At 35.4% G+C, this 24,211-nt stretch overlaps 1 protein-coding gene across 1 annotated transcript in view; it reads left to right on the plus strand.

Moving 5' to 3' along the window:
* LOC134744064 (GPI inositol-deacylase) overlaps positions 1-24,087 on the plus strand; it is a 28,554-nt gene extending 4,467 nt beyond the window's left edge. Inside the window, exons 8-17 of the mRNA XM_063677727.1 lie at positions 3,391-3,525; positions 4,204-4,360; positions 4,823-5,088; positions 5,730-5,858; positions 6,940-7,161; positions 10,698-10,944; positions 18,256-18,351; positions 21,747-22,246; positions 22,969-23,070; positions 23,679-24,087. Of these exons, the coding sequence (XP_063533797.1) occupies positions 3,391-3,525; positions 4,204-4,360; positions 4,823-5,088; positions 5,730-5,858; positions 6,940-7,161; positions 10,698-10,944; positions 18,256-18,351; positions 21,747-22,246; positions 22,969-23,070; positions 23,679-24,042 (2,218 nt within the window). The 3' untranslated portion in view covers positions 24,043-24,087. The remainder of the gene's footprint in view (positions 1-3,390; positions 3,526-4,203; positions 4,361-4,822; positions 5,089-5,729; positions 5,859-6,939; positions 7,162-10,697; positions 10,945-18,255; positions 18,352-21,746; positions 22,247-22,968; positions 23,071-23,678) is intronic.
* Positions 24,088-24,211: the final 124 nt, after the last annotated feature.

Raw genomic sequence — 24,211 nt, forward strand, 5'->3', positions numbered from 1 at the left:
CTGGAGTGACGTCCGCGTACCGGAAGACGAACTGCCGGTAGGCCTCCAACGAGATGGAGCGACGACCTGGTGAAGGTCGCGGGAATTCGGTGGTTGCGAGCGGCACAGGATCGGTCGGAGTGGCGAGCCTTGGGGGAGGCCTATGTCCAGCAGTGGACGTCTATCGGCTGAAATGATGATGATGATGATGATGATAGCTAAGGAATTTTCGGTGAAATGTTGATTGAGCTTAAGGATTAAATTCCGTTAAACATAAACATATTAATCTATTTTATTGTATAGCTCGTTGGCTTAGTTATTTGGCAGGGAACATTAAATTTTCCCTTATCAAACTATTCGGACATGAACATGATTGAATTCACATGTGACATACTTTACTTCAACTGACTTTTTGGATAATGGATTGACGTCATATAACAGAATAAATATTAGTACTAGGTACAGAAGTTTCACTCTCTAACAAAACGCGTCTATTACGACAGATATGACCGCTAGGTGGCGCAAGCGCGAGCAGGCGTCCGTTCCTTAGCGGTGCCCGGAAATTACTATGGCTAGACCCCAAAATCGGGGTACTTGTAGCGAATATTTAATTAAAAGCCAAAAAAAGTTAAACCTTATACGCATGTTTCTTCGTCATTGTCGGCTGATAGGGATCTTATCCTATACGTAGATCAATATTTCTCGAAGACGAATTAATAGTACGTGGATAAATAAATTATGTAACTTTTTTAAATATGTTTAAACGAAAATGTTTAAAATAGTGCTTTTAGAGAGGGTAAAATCCATTTAAAAATGTAGCCAGAATGCCCTTTTTAATTTTGTCAAAACTGTCTGCTGTCCGTCCGTCAGTCAGCCTCTCTCCCCCGCGTTTCAAAGCTTTATTTGCTTTTTTTCACTTATTAGTAATTTTATAAAGTGTATTCGGGCAATTCAGAATTGTCAAGTATTTCCGAAAATGCCTTCAAATATGACCCCTAATCGATACACTTAAATATTTCTCGATGTGAAATGTTACAATGAAATTGCTTTACTATCAATGTACCTATACTATGTAGTAAAACAAGGTCAAACTTATTTCCCCTCTTATCACAAATCACAACGCCAAAAGAAACATGTTTTACGTCAACTGTACCTCTATCCGACGACGTGGGCATTTTTCTAGTCGCCACGTGTGTTCTGGCATTTCTCCAAATGCTACGAAACTGTATTTTCGGTTGAGTCGTGATTACGCTATGTTTATTTTAATACGACTAAGGGCAAGGGAATTGAGGAAGGTGATTAGGCATTTCCGTTATGTATAGAAAATTTAATTAAAGTTATTAATGAAATCCTATATTATTTCTTGTCTAAATGATGTACGTATTATCCAATTTCAGGTTATTAATAGGAGTATATACTCGTACATATGTTAAACACATGCAATAGTGGGCTTTAAATATAATAATTTTCAATTTAAATATCGTAATAATATTATATATTTCTACTGTATCTACGTACTAATATATATTTATTATGTATTGCCTATAAATGTTATCCTTCCTTGTTGTAAATAAAAACAATAGTTATTGGTTTTTTATTGAAACGAATATTATTATCATATACCTGTCTGGATTTAATGGTTTCCCTATTCTTATTGTTGTTATTGTTGTATCGTATATATATTATACCAACACAGATTTTATTATTGTTCATAACATTATTATTACCGATGTTTGTCATTAGCCCTTCAACTCACAGCAGTTTGAAATGTCAGCAAATCTCTGTTTAAAGACTTAGCTTGGACTTGTTGGACTGTCGTCTATTCGTTTTTGAATATTGAACGTCTTCTATGAAATCGCGATGGTGTGAGGCAGCAATAAAGAGCTTATTACACTATCCTAATTTAGCGACTAACAAGAGGGACGCCGCTATACGTGAGACGCGATAAGAGATACATCCTATCGTTTCTCACGTATAGCGGCGTCCCTCTTGTTAGTCACTAAATTAGGATAGTGTAATAAGCTCTTAACTTATCTGTCGTTACGATATCTAGTACATAGTTCAAAATATTTATCAGTACGGTTTTTACTCACTATTATTTTTAGTCGCTTTTGGCGACATGTTTCGGATTCTTTGGGAATCCTTCCTCAGGCACGAGTGTCCGCGGCGGTTGTACGTCGTGCACAGTCACGATTAGTTATTATGAGTTACCTATAGTCCATTCATCAGTAGCGAATTCAATTTAATAGTAGATATACATACTGCTGCTTATCAGATAATGTTGCCGTAATTATTTCTCTTATCTTATCAGACAATGCATTTGGTTCCACTTGAAACGTCGCTTGTATTAGTACCATCGCCCACACTGTTATATGACAGTTCGTAAATCTTATTACGAAAGGCATAAGGTTCACTGATGGACAGTTAAAAGATATGCTGTTTGTACTTATCTTATAGTTTCGGGGGCCCTTGCGGATACACTTCGACCCATAGGGATCTTTTGTGCAGTTACCCCCTAGGAAAGATCCGTCCGCCACTCAAGAGCTTTTCCCACCATCTCCATATGCCGGATGATGGACCTTATGGGTAGCATTTTGAATTCCTTTGGTTCCAGATAGCCTGTTCCAAAGTCCTTCATTCTTTGTCTGGCGAGGGCGTGACATTCACACATAAGGTGTTCTATTGTCTCTTCCTCTTCGCCACACATGCAACAATCGGTATTGTCAGCGTGCCCCATCTTGGCCAGGATTCCCTTGACCCCGTAATGGCCAGTAAACACCCCCGTTATTATTTAGAGTTGCCGTTTGCTAAGATTCCAAAGCTTTTTGCTCCAACCAGAGTCTACCCCTTGTATAAAGAGCTTTGAGTGCTTTAGTACCTACCTACACGTAAGGTATTATGGCTCCTCTACACTATAGGCGATGATAGACGATGACTGACGGGCACGATAGTGTAGAGGGCATACTCGGCAGCTCCCCGCCAGTCATAGTCTATGATCGCCAATGATCGCCTGAGACCCGTGAGTTGTCGATTTATTGGGCACGCATCAAAGGGAATCGCCGGGTTGCGTTGTACAGACGATCATGTGGAATGCGCCTGCTCATACTTTATTCAAGAAAAGTGGTATTATATTTGGCCACCTGTGTGTGTGTTGGAAGGGGCAGACCTCGGCGGACTTTCTCTGATCAGATCGGAGAAATCCTGAAGAAAGGCCAGGCCAAGAGCACCCTACACCGGCGAGCGTGTATGAGGAATGTTATGAAAGTGAAGGAAGCGAAAGAGGTATGCCAGGATCGTAGCAAGTGGAAATCCGTGATCTCTGCCTACCCCTCCGGGAAATAGGCGTGATTATATGTATGTATGTACCTGTGTAACACATTTTGTACCTAGTCATAATATTTATCTTTCCAGAATGACCTACCTGATGATAAGGCTAGTGAGCTTCCCACAGAACCGATTTGTCGCGATCGAATCTGTCAATTTGGACGACAAGGATTGGATATTTGGGTGCAACGCGCAGTACCCGTATAACTCGTATAGATATTGGTAAGTGGGTAATGTATCTTAACTATAAATCTGCTTTGAGCCCTACTCTAACCTAAAGAGATATTGATTGTAGTAGAGATGTAAAATCGAAGAAATAAATCGGAAGCGAGTTTGACAGCTGAAGTAAAAATAAAATGTAAGTAAGACGCAAGACTTATATTGACCGGGATATAGACCGTGAATCATTCAAAACTCTAATTGTAAGTAAGACGTTTTTTTTTCTCAGACAAATCAAGAGTAGCAATGAAAGCTACAAAACTAGGTTATAAAAGAATTGAGTAATTTCTATTCAGACCACATCAAAAAATCAATAAAACTAAGTAAAAATAGAAACTTCTGAAAAGATGAAACTGGCTGTTTCATCTCAACCTTTCCCTAAAAACCTATTGCTGTCATTTATTTTGTTACTAGCTACCCGCCCCGGCTTCGCACTGGTAGTTTAACTAATTTACACAAAACCTTTACAAATTATACATATAAACCTTCCTCTTGAGTCACTCTATCTATTTAAAAAACCGTATCAAAATCCGTTGCGTAGTTTTAAAGATCTAAGCATACATAGGGACAGACATACAGACAGCGCCGCAGCGGAAAGCGACTTTGTTTTATACCATGTAGTGATTTACAATTTTTATGTAATTATTATGTCTTTAATTAAAAATGTATTTTTCATTGTAGCAAACAAGGCACTTCCCTATCAGAGCTCAGTCGCTGGACGGGCGCGGACACGAATTTTGGCAAACGAAAACTAGCCACAATACATCTCCACGATTTGATCGAGAAGCACCCTGATTGGTCGCATGTCGTCGTCAAAGTGTCGCCTACGAGGAGACCGGTAAGAACTGTCCTCCCCCCCCCAAACCCCGCCTTTGGTCTCTTAAGCTAATTTATGCGGCAGTGAACCGTAAGGTTTTTCAACGCCAGCCTAATTTCTTTACCACTCATTTGTTTTAAAAGGTCCACATAACAACAAAAAAAAAACAGTATTTCACTTCTCAAGTGCTGAATCAGTTTTGATTATACGATACACAGGTAACAGGTATGAAAACGCACACATGGATAATAATTCATGGCTGATCTTTTACGTCTACTTGCCGCCGCTTGCGAATTCGTCCGCGTATAAACTCATCAAAAACTTTCAAGCCCACTTCAGGATTGTATTTCCGAAAAGCCTTTCTTAATTGAGCTCTAGAACATTGGTGAATATGTTTGTAAATTTAATATCCTTCAATTGTTTTAGGCTGTATGTTGTATGTAAGTTTGTATTTACCATATATGACTGGTTTCTTTTTTTTAGGTAACATTAAACGTCGACATTAACGACCACGCCTCCCGCCAACTAACCGTCGACGTGCCCTCACACTTCTCCTTCACCCGCACCGTCATAAAGCAGGAGACCGAAACCCACAGCCTGTACTACGAGTTGATACTGCCTGGTTTTAATGCTATATGGCAGGCTTACTTACTATATGTTGAACCAGTGGGTTGTAAGGCGGAATACCACGTTTCTGCTGAGATGCAAGTGCCGTGGGCTGAGAATCAGGAGTACTATCACTATTTCACGTGAGTTATTTAAGTAAACATCGAATATGAACCCTCTATACAGAAGTTACAGTCCATATTTGAGTAACCGCACCGCGAGAACTCGCAGCTTCTCACGCCAATAGCGCTGCCATTTAAATATGGAATCTAATTACTATAAAGAAGGTTCAAATTCCTTTGACTATGCACCCGCATCGTCATAGAGCAAGAGACCGAAGCCCACAGCCTGTACTACGAGTTAATACTGCCTGGTTTTAATGCTTATTGGATGCAAAGCGGAATATCATGTTCTGCGGAGATGCAAGTGCCTTGGGCTGAGAATCAGGAATACTACCATTATTTCACATTCGAGTTATAATTATAAAGCAGTATCACATAGTCAAAGGAATTTGGACCTTCTATACATCAGCTACAGTCCATATTTCAGTAACCGCGCCGCGAGAACTCGCAGCTTCTCACGCCCATAGCGCTGCCATTTAAATATGGAATTTGCCTATTGTTAATAAGTTTCAAATTCCTTTGACTATGCACCTGAATCATCATAAAGCAAGAGACAGGCTCACAGCCTATACAACGAATCAACCCTATATGGCAGTCGTATTTGTTATATGTGGAGCCCATTGGATGCAAAACGGATTAACACGTTTCTTGTCTTTTTTCAGGCATCTAAAGAAATCTCCGATGAAACTACGCTTATACAAAACACATCCTAATGTGACTCGTGGGCAAGGCACGTCAGATCACGTTAAAGTGGTGCTACTGTTGGACCCTCAGTGCAAGTATACTATTAGGTATGTTCTATGAAGTTACTATTTATGTTAAGATTGTTTTTTCTTCTTTTTTTGTTTATAGTATCACATAATAAATAACCGAGTAAAGTAGGATTAAAAGTCCGAGTTAGAGGTTACTTTGGGAATTAATTGTATCGAGCGAAGTGTCATAATTCGTGTATCGGAAGCTATGTTGTTAAAGATAATATAGTCAAGAACTACATATATTTTTTCCACGTCTATGAATATCAACGCCTCTTAGAAAAACATATAAGGAGATTTTTCGCCTTCTGGCTCAGGGTACTGCCTTAATTTTAAACAGATTTGTTACAGTTTTAACTATAAAACTCCCATGAGACTCAAACATATTAAATTATTTTAAACCGGGTCACTCACGTATTATTAAGTCGAATAGCTCGACATGTTTCGGTCCTCGTAAATTGGACACGAGACGTCGTGCTCCGTGAAGACGGTCCTCGTAAATTGGACCGAAACATGTCGAGCTATTCGACTTCATAATACGTGAGTGACCCGGTGTAAAATTATTTAATAGATTTATAACAGTGAAGTTAATATGCGAACGCATTGTAACATCACAATAAATCCATCCACTTTTAACCCTTTCAAGTCTTTGAAGGCTTTACGTTATAAACAAAAACGTCACTCACACGCCTAGGTCACGGGCGCAAGCGAGCTAATGTAAACCTTACTTGAAAGTGTAAAGGTTACTTTGACAGCGTACGCGTATAGTTGTCCCTGGCGCTGTGGGCACTACTAGTGACGACGACTTTAGTGTTCTTGGCGTTTAAAAGGTCTATTTAAGCACTGGAAAAAATAACGGCCCGGCCACGACATCGCGCGGCGGCGGCAGCGGCGAGCGGCGGCCATAGGTGGGAACGAAAGGTCCGATCGCTGTGTCTCGCTCCAGCCTATGGCCGCCGCTCGCCGCTGCCGCCGCCGCGCGATGTCGTGGCCGGGCCGTAACTTGGCGTGTAACCTCTATCTAGGAGCCCTGCTACTAAACGACACAAATCAGTCGACTTAGTTTAAAACCAATAATCAACCCTATTTACCCACTATTAAAGCACACTTTCCTTTCCAGCATCGCGTCCTCCTGGTACCATGTACTAGCGCAGTCTGTTCGCGCCTTCGCTCCCGTACTAATAACGTACGTCGGCGGCGCTGTCTTACTCATAGCGAAGAGTGTGCTCATGAGTCTACATGGTGTGGGGACGTGTTTGTCTATACACGGGGCGTTGAGGAGTGATGACTTGAAACCTTATGCTCCCCTGGTGTTCGTGAGGGTTTTGATTACTTTATTGATGTAAGTATTATACTATTATTTTTAGGACCACTGGGCCACTTTTAAGACCAATCTCAAAAAATACTGGTACAGTCGAGTTCATAAATATTTATACATTTTTTTTACCTTATTGCAATGGATTAAGGTGAAGAAATGTTGACATATTTATGAACTCGACTGTACATATAAATAAATAAATATTATAGGGACATTCTTACACAAATTGACCAAGTCCCACGGAAAGCTCAAGAAGGCTTGTGTTGTAGGTACTCAGACAACGATATATATATAGGTAATACTTTTACAAATACTTAAATATGTACATAGAAAACATCCATGACTCAGAAATATCATCTGTTTTATATGTTTCGATTGATTGAGTTTGGACATATTTTATAAATCAGTGAATTTCTGCGTTTTTGCGGTTAGCTCCATATAGTAGGCCCCCTTACTCATAGCTAAAAGTGTGTTTATCAGTCTACATGGTGTGGGGACTTGTTTATCTATACATGGCGTGTTGAGGAGTGATGATTTGTGACGTTTTCAATCAAAAGGTACCACATTGTCGCTTACCATAAGGAGGAAAATTGTATCTTTATACGAAAAACCTGTCAGAGCATCCTTATGGCAAGCGACAATGTGGTACCTTTTGCTTGGAAACAACACATTTAAAGCCTTATGCTCCGCTGGTGTTCGTGATGGTTTTGATTACTTAGTTCATGTAAGTATAAACTATGTTTTTCATACTGTGTGCTTTGGTTGGGCACCACTAGAAGAACAATTAATTGAATATTTCATAGAAAGGTTAAAATTAGTATTCTGGGTAAGATGTATACTAGATCACTCCTTATTCCTTAGCACCGGTTAATGAATACATTATATCGCCTTTACGGTTCAAAAAAGACTAGTGCTTATTTATACAATGAAACAGGCTATTTGACTAATTTTTGAAAATGGTTTTAATTGATTGTTTATGACTTAATAATTACACTACATTGATATTTCCGTGAAATTTCCTGTATTAAATATAAAAAAATAATGTTAAAGTACGCTGTTTTTGCAAAGGGGCTAATCACGTGACACGTGTGACGTCACACGCGAGTAAACTCAGTCAATGACATTAGTAAATCTTATGGTTTATGTGCATTGAATTGATTATTTCACTGTAAAATGGTATATAAATGGTGTATAGTGCCGCAATGTTCAAGTACGACTATAAAAAATCGAGATAAATTGTTTGTTTCCGTTCCAACGAATCCCAAAAAAAGAAAAATGTGGTTAAAACTAGCGCGAAGAGACCCAAAGAGCATTTTAGCGCATACAAATGTTTTTATGTGTGGAGACCACTTCGATGTAAGTAATATTTAACTGTAAATAAATATGGTAGTTAAAGCAGCGGATTTTGTTGTATTTAACGAAACAAGATCTAGGTATTTAATGTATTACTACATAACCTCATAACATAGCTCTTTCAGCATTAGTAGGTAGTTAGTAGCATACTTTTTCTTTCAAACTAAAGTGCAGTATGGAGATACTATTCTCGTCATCGTATTCTATATATATATCGTCGTCGTATTCGTATCATCGAAATCGAAATGTTCGTAAATAAACAATTTCTACGTATACTCACATAGCTGTTTTTACATTTCTAAGTTCCGCAGCATAGTAATCCGGTTTATCTTTAAAGTAAAGTGCAACCATTGATGCGTCTTTGTCTGGTAGGTTGCCGCTATCAGCTTTCACATATTTCGGCTCCATTTTGAGATTCTTATGAATATTGTGCTACTAGATATACGGATAAATCGGAATATATCAGAAAACTGTGGAACAATAACTAAAATTAACTTAATACAAATAAAACGGTTAAAACACTCAAGGCAATCAAGAATGTTTACGCGCGTGTGACGTCATCCGAGCGTTGACCAATCACAGAGCGTTCACGTCCCTGATGAAATTTCAAAAAATATTAAATTTTCTTTCGTTTATATTCCAAAAACTAAAAATAATTTACATTCAAATATAGTAAAATATACTTTATTAGTTTATTATTTTTCAGGATGACAGCAATTCGTTATATATTTTTAATGTTGTCAAATACCCTACTATATACTAAACTAAAAGGGCAATTATCAGCGTGATCGAATTTATGTGACCCGGAAAGAAACCAATGAAGTTGGCATTGTTCAAAAAGTTGCCAGACTTAAATAGCAGCGTGGTACATTGTTCGTAGAAATGATGTCTACTGGGTCAAAAAAAGTGGCAATAGAATAGGCTAAAGACCACTATCAAATGTTTGGTGGTTGGCTGTTGGCGGGGAGCTATTCGTGTAAAGATCCTTATAGGGAGTATTTGTGACGTTTTCAACCAAAAGGTACCACATTGTCGCTTGTTTAGTACTTCTGTTGTTTGTATATTTTTTATTAGTTTTTTTTGTGTAATTTGACATTTATATTTATGTAATTGTTTTTTGTAGTGATGTACCGACTAGTGATTTGGCCGACTAGCCGACTGGCCGACTAATCGGCGCTCAGGTGGCCGATTAGTCGGCCGACTAGTCGGCTAGTCGGCCGAATCCGTAATCATTACTTTCTCTATAAAGTTTACATAGGGATTTTCACTGCAATAACTTTGTCTTATTATGTAACACTAAACTCTCGCGTTTTGTACACATATTTAATGATATTAACGGGTCTACCGCGATAAAAATTCACTATTTTCTAGCTGGTCCAACACAGCAAAAACCATTTGTGTCGCGATATTTATCAAATTACTAATTGAAAGATGTTTCCTGCCGATGTAAAGACTTAACGACTGGTCGTGTGGCATAACAAATGAACTATTTATTACCATCCCCAGTGACCATAGGCTGTAGAAGCATTGTGCTCCGCCATTACTCATACCAGTAATAATTCCTCTGCGGCTTGAGTGATATAGAATTTCCTTATGAGACCCGCGTTTTGTAAGGTTGGTAGGTTCTACCTAGCAGCTTAATTAAAGACACCTCAAGTAATAGAAATAAAATTACCTAAAATTCATATTACCTACTTTCGTAAATGCAACCAAATACAAAATATGATACTGTCTGCGACGACATTGCGATAATAATAATTGTGTACGTACAAAACATTTCGTACGCAACCCAAATAGATATTTATCATTTGATATTCGCTGTTTATATCGTTTATGTCCTGTTTTTTCTGTAATTAAGAATAGGCCGACTAATCGGCCATTTTGGCCGACTAGTCGCCGACTAATCGCCGACTACAAATGTAGCCGATTAGTCGGCTTTCCCGACTAGTCGGCGACTAGTCGGTACATCCCTAGTTTTTTGTAATTTTGGGTTAATTTTATTGTTTGTAAAAATTGACATGTAAAAGTGCCCCTGTGGCCTATTTGCTGAATAAATGTTTGATGTTGATAAGGTCGATTTCTGATTGAAGCTATATGGAAATAGCGCCTTACTGACAAGCGACAATAAGTACCCTTTTAATTGAAAACGTCACATTTGTCTAGCAGTAGTCTTCTTACAGTTTTTGATGAATTTGTATTGTTTCCAGGGCCTTCCCCATCAGCAGTTACTTACTTGACAACGCCAGCGCCCATAACTACGAGATGCATTACTTCATCCGCTCCATCATGGTGTTGGCCGCGTATTTCGTGGCCCTCGGGCTGCTGAACGTGGCGGTCGCGGGCGTGCTGTTCATGATGGTGTTCTCTTCCCAACTGGCGCATAGAATGCTGTTCAGGATATTATGGAGAGGAGGCCAAGGGCTAGCTGAGAGGGTCGCTGTTGGACTACAGAAGGTAACTACACCCCAACACATTGCTATCTCTGTCACTGTTTTCCCATCAGCAGCTACCTCCTTTAGTTGCCAGCGCCCACAACTACGAGATGCACTCAGAATGCTGAATGCTGTTCAGGATATTATGGAGAGGAGGCCAGGGGCTGGCTGAACGAGTCGCTGTAGGACTCCAAAAGGTAATAATTAAAAGATACTTTTCTCAAACCTATTTTGGACATTTTCCTGTGATGGTATGAGATGTAACTACTGTATAGAATGTTCAAATTCCTCTGACTATTATGCTGTTGTGATTTCTTCCCAATTGGCGCATAGAATGCTGTTCAGGATATTATGGAGGAGGCTAGCTGGCTGAGAGGGTCGCTGTGGGATTACATGTATAGGCATGTTTAGTCAAAGGTCAAATAAATTAGAAACTATTTACACTAGTGTAAGAAAAACTCCAGCTTTCATAACAACAATATATTTCTTGACCACAATATTCCATTACAGTTCAACATCCAATCACCTCTCTTCACAATCGTCCACCCTTCACCTCTGCCCGTAACCGAATGCCCGTTAACCGCCATGCCAGTCGCATTTTTTCTTCTCTTTAAACTACCTTCCATTTACAAATGTTAACAATCAATAACTTTACTTTTAAATTTAATTAATTATAGATTGACAATGATTATTCAACTCTTTATTTCATGAAATCTTTTCCGAATAATTAGTAATTTTAAAGAATCTTACACTCGCCCATCCTGACATTGTGCATGTCCTCATGCACAGTCATACTAATCACGTTTATCATCTAATCTTACACTCGGCATGTTAAATCATCGGGCATTCAGAAAGAAAATTATAAATACTTCATTACTCATGTAATACAATTGCTTTGTCTATCTATATATACATATTTTCTTGTTATCTATTGAATTAATCTATATATTCATATAATCATTTCAAATCGAATAATATACATATAACCATCTAAATACATAGTTTTTTTAAATATAAATCCGACATCACATTCCTTTTTTTTTTGATTGTATCAAATATAGTTTTTTTTTTCATCATCACTTCACATACTTCATCATACTTAACATATTCTATTTCCAACTGTTTTTTTTTACTCATTTTAGGTGTAGCACATTATTTCTCATGTTTTTTCATTCAGTTTTTTTTCTAATGTGCTATTTACATATCACTCTCTTGACACAAACGTGTCTCACCACATTTTTATTCAGTTCCGTTTTTTTGACTCATTTTAACTGTAGCACATAATTTCTCGTTTTGTTTTTCATTCAGTTTATTTTTATGTGCTACTTATCAGTCTCGTATAACTAATCACAATACTGGAGCCCCCTTCATGTCTCCAATACTGCCTCATATAACTAATCACAATACTGGAGCCCCTTTCATGTCTCCAATACTGCCTCATATAACTAATTACAATACTGGAGCTCCCTTCACGTCTCCAATACTGCCTCGTATAACTAATCACAATACTGGAGCCCCCTTCATGTCTCCAATACTGCCTCATATAACTCAAAGCTTCAATAGTTAAATAACTCAAAGATTCAGTTACCTGTTCAATAATTCAAATATTCAATATCTCAGATTTAAGAATTCAATAACTCAAAGATTCAATAATTCACTCAAAGATTCAATAATTCAATTACTAGGTTCAATATTACAATAACTCAAATAATTCTATAACAAATTATTCAATAACTCAATAACCCAACGATTAAGTTATTCCATAACTCAGATTCAATAACTCAATAACTCAAAAGTTCAATATTTCAATTACTCAAATAATTCAATAACTCAGACTCAATAATCCCATAAATTAAAGATTCAACAATTCAATAGCTCAAAGGTTCAATAATTCAGTAACTCAAAGATTCAATAATTCAATAACCCAAAGGTTCAAATATTTCAATAACTCAAATAATTCAATAACTCAAATAATGCAATAACTCAAAGATTCAATAATTCAATAACTCAAATAATTCTAACCCAAATGATTATATCACTCAAAGACTCAATAATTCAAGAACTCAAAGAATTAAGAATTCATTAATTCAAAGGTTCAAATATTTTTTAACTCAAATAATTCAATAACTCAAATAATACAATAATTAAATAAGTTAACAATCCAAATAATGCAATAAACCAAAGATTCGATAATTCAATAACTCAACTAATTTAGTAACACAAATAGTTCTATGACTCAAATAATTAATTAACTCAAAGATTCAATAATTCAATAACCCAAAGGTTCAAATATTTCAATAACTCAAATAATGCAATAGCTCTAAGATTCAATAACTCAAATAATTCAGTAACTCAAATAATTCTAACTCAATTAATTATATAACTCAAAGATTCGATAATTCAAGAACTCAAAGATTTAAGAATTCATTAATTCAAAAGTTCAAATATTTCCTTAACTCAAATAATTCAATAACTCAAATAATACAATAATCAAATATTTCAATAACTCAAATATTCAATAACTCAAATAATTCAGTAACTCAAATAAATCTAACTCAAATAATTATATAACTCAAAGATTCAATAATTCAAGAACTCAAAGATTTACGAATTCATTAATTCAAAGGTTCAAATATTTCCGTAAGTCAAATAATTTAATAACTCAAATAATACAATAATCAAATAATTTAACAATCCAAATAATGCAATAACCCAAAGATTCGATAATTCAATAACTCAAATAATTCAGTAACTCAAATAAATCTAACTCAAATAATTATGTAACTCAAAGATTCAATAATTCAAGAACTCAAAGATTTACGAATTCATTAATTCAAAGGTTCAAATATTTCCGTAAGTCAAATAATTCAATAACTCAAATAATACAATAATCAAATAATTTAACGATCCAAATAATGCAATAACCCAAAGATTCGATAATTCAATAACTCAAATAATTTAGTAACACAAATAGTTCTATAACTCAAATAATTAAATAACTCAAAGATTCAATAATTCAATAACTGAAATAATTCAATAAGTCTAAATAATTTAATAACTCAAATAATTTAAGAATTCAATAACTCAGATTCAATAGTTAAATAACTCAAATAATTCAATAATTTAAAGAAAATAATTCAATAACAAAGATTCAATAATTCAATGACGCAAGGATTCAATAATTCAATAATTAAAAGATTCAATTATTCAGTAACAAAAATTCCATTATTCAATAACTCAGATTCAATAATTCAGTAACTTAAAGATTCAATAATTCAACAACTCAAAGGTTCAAAAATTCAATAACTCAAAGATTTATTAACTCAAATGTTCAATAATTCAATAACTGAAATAATTCAAATAATTCAATGACTTTTAATTCCATAACTCAAATGATTCAATAACAAAGATTCAATAATTCAATAACTCAGATCCAATTAGTCAACAACTCAAGGATTCAATCATTCTTTAAGTCAAAGATTTAAGAATTCAATAACTCAAAGATTCAATAATTCAATAACTCAAAGGTTCAATATTTCAATAACGCAAATAATTCCATAACGCTTATAATTCCATAACTCTAATTATTCAATAACTCAATAATTCAATTATTCAATAACAAAGATTCAGTAACTCAAAGTTTCAATAATTCAATAACTCAAAGGTTCAAATATTTTAACAACCCAAATAATTCAATAACTCAAATAATTTAATAATCAAATAACTCAAATAATGCAATAATTCAAAGATTTAATAATTCAATAACTCAAATAATTCAGTAACTCAAAATTCAATTAATTAATTAACTCAAATATTTAATAACATAAACGTTCAATAACTGAAATAATTCAATAAGTCAAATAATTCAATAATTCAAAGGTAAAATAATTCAATAACTCAAAGATTCAATAATTCAATAACGCAAAGATTCAATTATTCAATAACTAAAAGATTCTTTTATTCAATAACAAAAATTCAATTATTCAATAATTCAGTAACTAAAAGATTCAATAATTCAATAACTCAAATGTTCAAATATTTCAATAAGTCAAATAATTCAATGACTCAAATAATTCAATAACAAAGATTCAATAACTCAAATCCAATTATTCAACAACTCAAAGATTCAATTATTCAGTAACTCAAAGATTTAAGAATATAATAACTCAAAGATTCAACAACGGTTCAATATTTACATAACGCAAATAATTCCATAACTCAAATAATTCAATAACCAAATAATTTAATAACTCAAATAATGCATTAACCCAAAGATTCAATAATTCAATAACTCAAATAAGTCAGTAACCCAAATAATTCTATAACTCAATTAATTCATTAACTCGAAGATTCAATAATCAAATAATAATAACTCAAAAGTTCAATAATTCAATAACTGAAATGTTTCAATAAGTCAAATAATTCAAAGATTAAATAATTCACAATAATTCAATAACGCAAAAATGCAATAATTTAAAAACTAAAAGATTCCATTATTCAGTAGCAAAAATTCAATTATTCAATAATTCAGTAACTAAAAGATTCAATACCTAACTCAAAGGTTCAAATATTTCAATAAGTCAAATAATTCAATGACTCAAATAATTCCATAACTCAAATAATTGAATAACAAAGATTCAATAATTCAGATCCAATTATTCAACAACTCAAAGATTCAATTATTCAATAACTCAAAGATTTAAGAATTCAATAATTCAAAGATTCCATAATTCAATAAAGGTTCAATATTTCAATAACACATATAATTACATAACTCAAATAATTCAATAACTCGAAGATTCAATAATTCAAAGTCATTAATTCAATAAATTCAAAGATTAAATTATTCAATATCTCAAAGATTAAAGAATTCAATAACTCAGATTCAATAACTCAAAGGTTCAATAGTTTAATAACTCAAATAATTCAATAATTCAAATAATTTAATAACTCAAATAATTTAATAACTCAAATAATTCAAGAACTCAAATAATTCAATAACTCGAATAATTGGGTAGTTGTTTTTTTTAACAGGGCTTGTAATTTTTATTATTGCTATAATTTTTTTTAAGTTTCCAATTTATTGTGACAAATTCCTCATTTTCTATTTATTCAATAACTCAAATATTCAATAATACTGAATACTCGATACTAGATACTCGATACTCGACACTAGACACTAGACACTCGACACTCGATGCTCGATACTCGATAATCGATACTCGATACTCTATACTCTATGCTCTAAACTCTATACTCGATACTCGATCAATAAATCAATAAACGTTTAAATCAAATAAACAAATAAATGTGGTATTTTCTATAAAAAGGGACCCCATTGTCGATGATTGAGATGAAGTCTCAGTTTTAAAGCAACTCACGGTATCCATCACATATTACCATATTAAATCATTCATCTCACGTTTTAATAATATTATGATACTAAAAGTGGGTGACCTTCTTGGACTCGACTCTTTAACACATAAAGAGTTGATCGTAACTCTGCTGTGTCTGCTCAGTCTGCTGCTGCTGCGGCTTCCTCGGTTGCGACTCCGCCTGTTCGGGGACTAGCGGCGATGGCGACTTTGGCTTAGACGTCCTTGTCCATCATCAGATTTCGATTTTCGGCCTGGATGTCTTTTCCTCATGGTCCATAGTCTGGAACTCGAAAACAACACCAGCAATGGAAGAGTTCTACACCTTTGGATTTTCAATAGTAGACAAATATACCAAAATTTTTCTTGTTAAGCTAAATCCAACTGTTTTACTTATTTAGTTAATTTTACTTTACTGCTTTGAATTCCGGGGTAGCATACGAGACGTTTAAAACAGATTTAAAATCCAAAACAGATCCGAATCCCATTCCATCCATCCATTTTTAAAACGAGAAAATTTTAGAATATCAGGTACGGATCAGGTACGGATCCAGTATCGGTACAGACCCGACTTCGGGAACGCGAGATAGATCCGATATTCGAAACGGGATCCTGAACACAAAACGGGTCCGTAACTACAATAAAAGTATCATTCCTACTTTTTAAAGTCTGAGTAGGTTATAATTTCGAAACCAAAACAATTAAAACCCGGTATATAATATTGATAAGTAATATATATAAATATGGTAAAAGTGGTAACCAGATAAGCGGTACATACATAGGACAAAATAATTCAATCTGCTCCTGTAAATAATAATATAGGTATTCGAACTATTTTGTCAAAATAAAAGGGTTTTCTAAAGGTTTCACGCTAGCCGCGATGTAATGAATGCACCAATAATATTATAGATAGGCATTACAACAAACACTAAATAAACCTGACTTGGTCTTGTAAAGAAAACTTGCATTATAATACCTTCGAGTGAACAACTAGGCCTTACGAAATGGGTTTACCCAATTATTTTGTTCTTGATAAAATTAACGGTGCTTTTGTTTCTAACCGACCGTTAAAAACTGACAGGAAATATGACGACATAAGAAATTTTAACTAAACAGCAACCAATAAAGGGATTACTAAAATATATCTATAATACTTTCACACCATTGTTACTATAAACCAAATAATATAAAATTTTCATAGAAAGTAATTTAATTTGTTCTAAGAGCACTGTTACTTGGACTACAACGAACTAATTGGGCAATTAATCTTTATCTCGACCAATTTTTATATTAATATCATACTGACATTCCGGAATACAATACTGACTTGTAGGTACATCCCACTTCTGACTTGTAAGAAAAACTCCAGCTTTCATAACAACAATATATTTCTTGATCACAATATTCCATTACAGTTCAACATCCAATCACCTCTCTTCACAATCGTCCACCCTTCACCTCTGCCCGTAACCGAATGCCCGTTAACCGCCATGCCAGTCGCATTTTTTCTTCTCTTTAAACTACCTTCCATTTACAAATGTTAACAATCAATAACTTTACTTTTAAATTTAATTAATTATAGATTGACAATGATTATTCAACTCTTTATTTCATGAAATCTTTTCCGAATAATTAGTAATTTTAAAGAATCTTACACTAGTTACCTTAGCATTTTATTTAACAACACTAGGAGAAATCGCAGGCATCCCAAACCGGCATCATTATTTGACATATCATACATTTCTGGAAGCATATTTTCCAATCTCACTGTCATACAAAATTAAATGAGCAGTCCGCAGGTAAAAACAAATGATAACTTTACTGAATTTTTATGGTAGGTATACTTTCCGCCGGAGATTCTACGCCTTTTCAGGCCTCATTACGCTCGGCCTATAACTAGTTGGCCAGCAAACAAATTCCCCGGCCTCAGTAGTAATGTACTATCTTTTTGCGGCCAGGTACCCATGGTAGTGAGTGCAGCCCTCATTACGCTAGCTCCCTTGTCTTGCGGTGCGGCCGCTCTCGTTGCTGGCGGCGCTTTCTACGCATTTATGGTGAGAATATATCTTATTACCAATACATTAAGTCTTCATTTCTGTGCACATTAGGCACAGTTTCTGCGGACAGAAAAAATATCATGTATTAGACAGCTAATATGGCCTATCTACTCCCGACGCATTCATTGAGAGATTTATCCACCAGACACATCGTTAGCTAATGCACCCACAGTTCGGCCACAGAATTAGTAATAGTATTGTCACACAGAACGGCCACGCACCGCCCCGCCCCGACTCAAATTACCTCGCCCCGCGACAGCAGATTGACGGCCGTTTGCCGGCCGCTCAGTACTATTTTTAGGCAACTTACTCACACTATGACGCATGACGCGTGTACAGACTAGGGCTCGCGGTCGAATCCGTGTTTCGTTTACACGTTTCGAATACCCGTTTCCGAATAATACGTAAACGGTTTTCTGGCCCGTTCCGCACGTTTAATTAAGAAACGTGTAGTTAAGACCCGTGTACACGGATAAACGGGTATTCGAAGATACGTATCTTATTTATCCGTGGCTCCGGACACGTCCTTGACGATAGTAGCGAAGGAACGAACGCCAGCTACAAATGAATAGACAAAAGATTAATGACGAGTTTCTGTCATATTTATCCTTATTCCGTGGGTCATAGAGTCGAAATTCAATAAACGGTTTAGAAAACCCTTTCTTGAGCAGGTAGTTTTTGCTTGCAATAGGTATTACGAGTATTCACGCTTCTTATCAAAGTAGTATTTTATATAGCACTTTAAATAGCTACTTTTTTTTACGTTGCGGGTTAGCAATAAAATAAAATAAAAACCTGCTAGTACCTATTTAAAAAAAAAAATAGAACCATCGAGTTCAGTATGTAGGCAGGAAGTCAAACTAATGTTCGAAATTGGCATTAGGTAAGTATTTATAAAAAAATACATTTTTAACTTGCTTCTTTATTTTTAGTTTAATTTGAGAACATGATATGAAATTGTATTTCTTGTCATATAATGTAGTGTAGGTACACCTTATAAAACAAAGTCCCCCGCCGCGTCCGTATGCCTGTCTGTATGTTCGCGATAACCAGACCTCACCTATGAATGAAGTTTTTCTTTGGGAATGTTTATGTGTATATTTTGTTAAGGTTTTGTTTAAATTGGTAGAAATATGACGATGTTTGCTAATGAAGTTAGAAAAAATCACGCTGGCCAGGAGCTTAATCGGAAACGCTGCCCAATCTATTTGAGATATAACGACACAATGTATGGTGGAAAAAAGTCTACAAAAAAGTGCGCGATGGCTGTCTGTCTATATTTTAAGAATAATTAACCCATTATTAACTTCTAAAAAAACCGGACAAGTGCGAGTCGGACTCGCCCACCGAGGGTTCCGTACAAAATTTAATTTTAAATTTTAGTTGTTATAGCGGCAACAGAAATACATGTGTAAAAATTTCAACTGTCTAGCTATTATGGTTCATGAGATACAGCCTAGTGAGTGGTGACAGACAGACGGACAGTGAAGTCTTAGTTTTATTAGGCTTCCGAAGTGAATACTTGTTACATAATGTATTTTATTATGCTTGACTCTCCATGCGAAGCCGGGGCGGGTCGCTAGTTATTAATAAACACTTTAAATCAACTTGATAAAATTGCACCTTCTCAATAAATTCTAATTGTTTTTGCTCTAGGTACCTCTTACCATAGTAAAACGCTTTTTAGTGCGGCGCGGCTACAAAACAATGGAAAACATTTTCTTGTGCAGATGTTTTGACCTTATTACTACGACATAAAGCTTATAATTCGCGGTGACACTTGTGATAGTAGTTTGGGAACCTACATGTTTTCGACGATGACAAACAAAAGGATATTGGAAAACAATGGATGGATGGACCATTTAAGTTTATTACCTGAACGCTAGTGAGAAAGTGACCAAAGTGAATTATGAATGATTACCAATTTAAAGATCTATCTTAATGTAATTAGCAATATTATCGCAAGTTATCCAAGGTAGTATGGGTTTTTATGGTTCGTGGGTAAAATTCTGCTTTTCATTTGAGCATGATTACTCGATAATCCCGCTTTTGTGTACCTAACTTTTTTTGCGCCGTTGGCAGGTTTGTTGTTTTCGCAAAGCAGTAATACATCCGAGATAAAAATAACCACGAAATAATTAAACTGTTATTTTTAATTAATATTGTATTCTGTCTGCACACCTATTATTAACGAAAAATTACAATACCATAATGTAATTATAAAAAAAACTATGATCGATATCAAATTTATGTAATTAGCTTAGAAGCAATCGGTTTTATTAAATGATATAAATAGTTTATAAAAATAAAAATTATATATACCTACTATTAAACATAGGAAGATGGCTCAGTACCTATGTTTTATCAATACGGTTAAAAACAATTAAAAAAAAAGTAATTGTGCGGTTTTATGAAACCACGATGCAAGTGAAACTTTTTTCGGATTGTAGGCATTTAACTAAAAAATTTCGGAAATTAATTCGAATTACGGTATTAAAATCGCGGTTTTAATGTTAACTTAATAAATTGGGGCGATAGAATAAAAGTTTTACTTTAAAAATCGTACGACAAACGAATTCATCTGAAGTCAACATAATAATAGTGGAAAGTGGACCTTGTTACCATTGTACATTGGCTCAAACTGGTTCGGAGTATTCAGACCCGTTCGGAACGGTCTTAAGTACCCGTGTACACGGAGATACGTGTCTGAGATACGTTTCTTGGGAACGTTCCTTCGAAACGTTTTCGAATCCCGGCGGTTCCGTGTAAACCGGGTTCTTAGTACCGCCGGGCTTAAGAACACGGGTATTCGTTTCGGCGTGTAACACGGATACCGGGAGCCCTAGTACAGACGTGCCGTTCACACATAGAAACGCAAGTGATTTTTGATGTATAGCGTGTCCGCCCTGTGGTTCCGCACACACCACACCACTACAAAATTGCAAGCTCAGGAAAACTTCTTCTTTTTTTTTTTTTTTTTAATTTATTTTCAAAAAAGTATAACACATTTTAAACTTATACAAGTTTCGCCAAACTTGCGTTTAACGGCGAAATGGTGCACTCATTTTCAATGTTAGTACCTTAATCTAAATTTAATGATTAACTTATATTACTAAGGTTAATACTTTTATATTACATTAACAGTGTAAGTTGTAGGTAGTTCAAAGTTGGTACCTGATGTTCTCAGAAATTTCATGGAAATTTTTATTATGGAAACGGAAAGTTACAATCTCCAGGACTATGAAAAGTTTCCAGAATTTTTGCTTGTAGAAATTTCGCAATTTTAATAACTTTCCAGCGGCACATCAGTATCCACAATTTCGTATAAAGTAAACCTTTATAATTGTTTACTGCAAGGAATTTACTAATAAAATAACCTTATATTTTCACAGATATCCAAAATGTACGAAGAATACTTAGAAGATTATTTCTACAAATTAGCTGCCAAATACGCATCACGCTTCTGCCGCGCGTTTAGAAAAAATAAAAATAAAGATAAGACAGAATCAGATAGCTCTCTTGTTCTGAAAACAGAAACAGAATCAGTTGTCGTTAAACCAGATGATTCTGTTAGTACTACTTTAGTACAACGTAAAACTAATACAAATGAACAAGATAAAATAGAAGCTGATAAAGTAATGGTTAGTGACAATAAAGAAAAAAGTGACGAAACCGATGAAAATAAAGTGATAGCTTTAATAACTAATGAAGAAGTAGATAATAAAGAATCTAGTGACAAAAATGATAAAGAAAAGAACGAATGTGACAACGATGTTGAAGATGGGGAATTGTTGTTAAGCGATATAAATTTCCATATGATGATGTTCTTTTTGTGGGCGGTTGTGACGTTAGTTAACGTGCCTGCTTTGTTGACGTGGGCGAGAAATTTCAAGTGAGTAACGATATATTTTATACTGTGTACAGTCGCCATCAGATATATCGGAGCGGCCATGGTGTTCACAATATCTGAACACGCACTCTAACGCCCTGACAATAAAGGCGTGTTCAGATATTGTGAGCGCCTGAGCCGCTCCGATATATCTGATGGCGACTGTACAAACAGCAACACTCTTAACTGTAGTGTCCATCGGTGGACCTTAAGTCTATCGTAATAAGGTTTACGTACTTTCAGTTAACAGTGTGGCCGATGGTACAAAGGAATATGTTTTTTTTTTTTTTTACTAGCCTATTATTTAAGACATTTAAACTAGTGCAAAATATTTTGGCCTTGTTGAGAACTGAAATAGACGTCGCCAGACGTCTTAATGCGGTAACTGCTCTCAAGCACCATAATACAAAATAATGACACTTCTACTATCAAGCGTGATAAATACTGCAACAGTTAATGTTACTCAGTTACCATATAACTCATTCGATTACTATATTAAAAAGTAAATAGGCGGTTCCACACGGAACCAGCTGCCCCGCGAGGAAAATGCCGCGCGAAGCAGCTGTCTTTGTAGACGTGCCTCGCCCGAGGCATTGCGGCCGACGCACGTCTACACCGACCGAGCTGCTTCGCGCGGCAATTTCCTCGCGAGGCGGCTCGTTAAGTGTGGACCCGCCTAAGACATAATATGCAAATAGATTTTAAATGTTTCTTATTTATTTTAGATACAGCATGGTGCTTAAGCCAGACAATTCAAGGTTTCCTGGATTAATTCTGTCTATTTGCTCGACATGCATATGGCAAATGGACGGGCCGAGGAAAAACTTGTAAGTACAATTGTTGTATAAGCAGACAAAAGAAAAACAAATGAGTCCATACAAAGTTGCATTCCTCTGAATTAACCGAGTCTCACATGCATTATTTTGGAAAATAATAAATGTTTTAAACTGTGCGTTTTTCACTGAAATTCATGGTTAAAATTACAAAATTTCCTACCGCAAATGAAAATGTGAAAAGTTTACAAGATGTAAGAAGCTTTCAATATTTTTTTGTCTGTTTTTTTTTAAGATTACGTCGGCACATCACTCTAATTCTGCTAATTTGTAATTTTGATAGGTATATTTTACTGTCTTCTTGCCTAATTGTTATCTTCGTATGGAAATGAAAATGTCCACCTAAAATAATAAAATATAAAAATAATTCAGCCTAAATACGTCCCGCTGCTGAGCATAGGCCTTCTTTTTTGCTCGAGAGGGCTTGGGCTATAGTCCCCACGCTGGTCCAATGCGGATTGGGGACTTCACATACACTTTTGAATTTCTTCGCGTATGTATGCAGGTTTCCTCGCGATATTTTTCTTCACCGAACCAACAAATTCCACCTATATCCAAGAATTTACTTACAAACATTACAAATCCATAATCTCCTATTTCAGGAAAAACTACAATTTCGTAGCAGGCGTAATTTTCGTAGTGGCTGTAATCGTCTTAACACTAGGACCACTATCCCTAACCTACGTCAACTTCGGCGTAACGTTAGTATTCGCACTCATAACAGCACAACAGCTGTTCGACACTGAAGAAATCGACGAAGATTCTCAAGCCGATAGCCAAGACCCTTCACAAGACGCCGAAGTTAGTGACCAGACCTCGAACGAAGACTCAGATCAAGAAAAGTCCGAAAGTAAGGAGGAAGTTAGCGAAAGCGAAGAAAAAAACGAATGTGATCCTTGCAATGAAAATAGAATATATAACGTCTTTAAGAATCTTAGAGATAAGTTTAGTTTTAGTGAGGAATGAAGCAACGAGACTAGTGGGTACCTATTTGGTATAGTGAGGTCAATATAGTGCGTATAGACCAAGCAAACGAACACGACGAACATTCGCGATGAGATAAACTAACTGTTAGAGAAAGGCGGCAAACGTTCGTTGGCATTAGTATTATTAATCGAATTTGAAGTTTTCTTGA

Source organism: Cydia strobilella, chromosome 9, assembly GCF_947568885.1.
Source record: "Cydia strobilella chromosome 9, ilCydStro3.1, whole genome shotgun sequence".
Taxonomy (NCBI): domain Eukaryota; kingdom Metazoa; phylum Arthropoda; class Insecta; order Lepidoptera; family Tortricidae; genus Cydia; species Cydia strobilella.